The sequence below is a fragment of the Hylaeus volcanicus genome, chromosome 7, assembly GCF_026283585.1.
Source record: "Hylaeus volcanicus isolate JK05 chromosome 7, UHH_iyHylVolc1.0_haploid, whole genome shotgun sequence".
NCBI classification, from domain to species: Eukaryota; Metazoa; Arthropoda; class Insecta; order Hymenoptera; family Colletidae; genus Hylaeus; species Hylaeus volcanicus.
The window spans coordinates 6,906,913-6,908,862 of NC_071982.1; the positions used below are offsets into that span (position 1 = coordinate 6,906,913).

Below are 1,950 nucleotides of genomic sequence, written 5' to 3' on the forward strand. Positions count from 1 at the left end.
CGACGACAAACGCTAATGCAAGCGCCAACGTTTCCATAACGGTTGCACGTGGGAATGACCAGTTCGAGTGACGAATGCCAATCGATGACGAACACGATGCGATGACCAACACGCCGCGGCGTACCGGCGACAAAGGGCCTTATCCGATCGCCGATTACAGGTTGAGGTAAACGTTCAAGGACCTGGACAACCGCCTCACCCGACGCTCTCCTCCACGGCTAGGTTTCCTTCCGCGGCCGAGCCTGGGATCTCGTTATCTCGGTGACGACCCGATGAATAGAGTACACACACGAACCGCACGCCAATGTCCAAGCAGCCATGATGACAACGACGCCCGGAAGAGGGGGCCGGCGAGAGCATAAAAGCACGGACGAAGAAAAGCATCGTTGCTTTTGTGGTGTTCTCTCGCGGCCGAATCGTGTCCCCCTCGGCTGATATTGTGTGACAGTGCTACAAGAACGAGACTTCTGTCTACTGGGACGTCATGGGGCATCCACCTCGGCTCTCGGGGACGGTCCTCGCCTGCCTGCTGCTTCTCACCGCGGGCGTCGAGTCTACCGGTAAGCAGACGAAGACGTTTACCTTTTCCGAGAGAGGAACGTTTGGAAAATCCTCCGTAGGAGTCTAGAGAGTCCGGAGAGACTAGAGGGTAGAGTGTAGAGGATAGTTGGATGGTGGAATCTTGGACAGAAGAAGCTAGGACTAGCTTTGCCAGACGTTTCCCTTTTCTCGAAGAAGACTGTCTGGAACGTCTTCCGAGGGAAGAGTCTAGAGAGTCTAAAGAGGTTAGGGAGTAGAGTGTAGGTTGTGGAGGATAGTTGAAATCTTGGGATGGTGTAATCTTGGGATCGAAGGAGCTAGGATCCAGCTTTGACAGATTTCCCTTTTCTGAGAGAAGACTGTCTGGAAAATCCTCTGAGGGAAGAGTCTAAAGAATCTAGAGTCTAGAGAGGTTAGAGAGTAGAGTAGAGGTTGTAGAGAATAGTTAGATGGCGTAATCTTCGGATTGAAGAAGGTAGAACCGGCTTTGCCAAGAAATTGAGGGTGCAGGGAGTAGGGGATCGCTGAGACTAGCTTAGACCTAAAACTCTGTCTCTAGGTGGAAGGAGGGAGCTTCTTTTCGGGCCTAAGGGTATTCTCCTGGGTGTGGATTGAGAATTTTTAGAAGTAGAAACCACGTCAAACTAGCTGAGACCATCTCAAACCAGCTGAGCTCTAGAAACCTTGTTTGAAAAGAGGGAAAGGTACGAGTATCTTCTTTTCGGGATTAAAAGTGTTTTTTTTTTTAGTGTAGATTGACAATTTTTGGGAGTAGACCACGTCAAACTAGCTGAGACCATCTCGAACCAGCTGAGCTCTAGAAACCTTGTTTGAAAAGAGGAAAAGTGTTTTTTTTTGAGTGTAGATTGACAATTTTTGGGAGTATACCACGTCAGACTAGCTTAGACCATCTCAAACCAGCTGAGAAACCTAGAAAACTCTAGAAACCTTATTTAAAAAGTAGGAAAATGTACGAGTAGCTTCTATTTCGGGACTAAAGATGGTTTCTCGGCTGTAGATTGAGAATTTTTTGAGAGTAGTGACCACGTCAAACTAGCTCAGACCATCTCAAACCACAGTTAAACTGTAGAACTCTCATTTTAAATTAGGAAAAGGTACCTGTAGCTTCTTTTCGGGACTCCTGAGTGTAGATAGAGAATTTCCTTGGGATGCGATAGGGTAAAAGACCTAGGACTACTTGTGCCATGAGCTCAGGTCCTTGTTAGAGGAGTACAAACCATATCCAACTAGCTGAGACCATCTCACGCGAACTGAGACCTAGAAATGTGGCTCTGTCTAAGAGAAACTATCAGTAGTTTCTTTTGAGGTTAAAGGTAGGCTCTTGAGACGACCACAAACTGGTTGAGGCAATTTCAAACTAGCTCAAATCATCTCAAACCAGCTTTGAAA

General features: G+C 47.3%; 1 protein-coding gene across 2 annotated transcripts in view; it reads left to right on the forward strand.

The window, feature by feature from the left end:
- The first annotated feature begins 389 nt into the window (after positions 1-389).
- Positions 390-1,950, forward strand: part of LOC128879973 (apolipophorins) — a 38,510-nt gene continuing 36,949 nt past the window's right edge. For both annotated transcript variants that reach the window (XM_054129554.1, XM_054129555.1), the window contains exon 1: positions 390-560. In XM_054129554.1, coding sequence (XP_053985529.1) covers positions 485-560 — 76 coding nt within the window. In that variant the 5' untranslated portion in view covers positions 390-484. The remainder of the gene's footprint in view (positions 561-1,950) is intronic.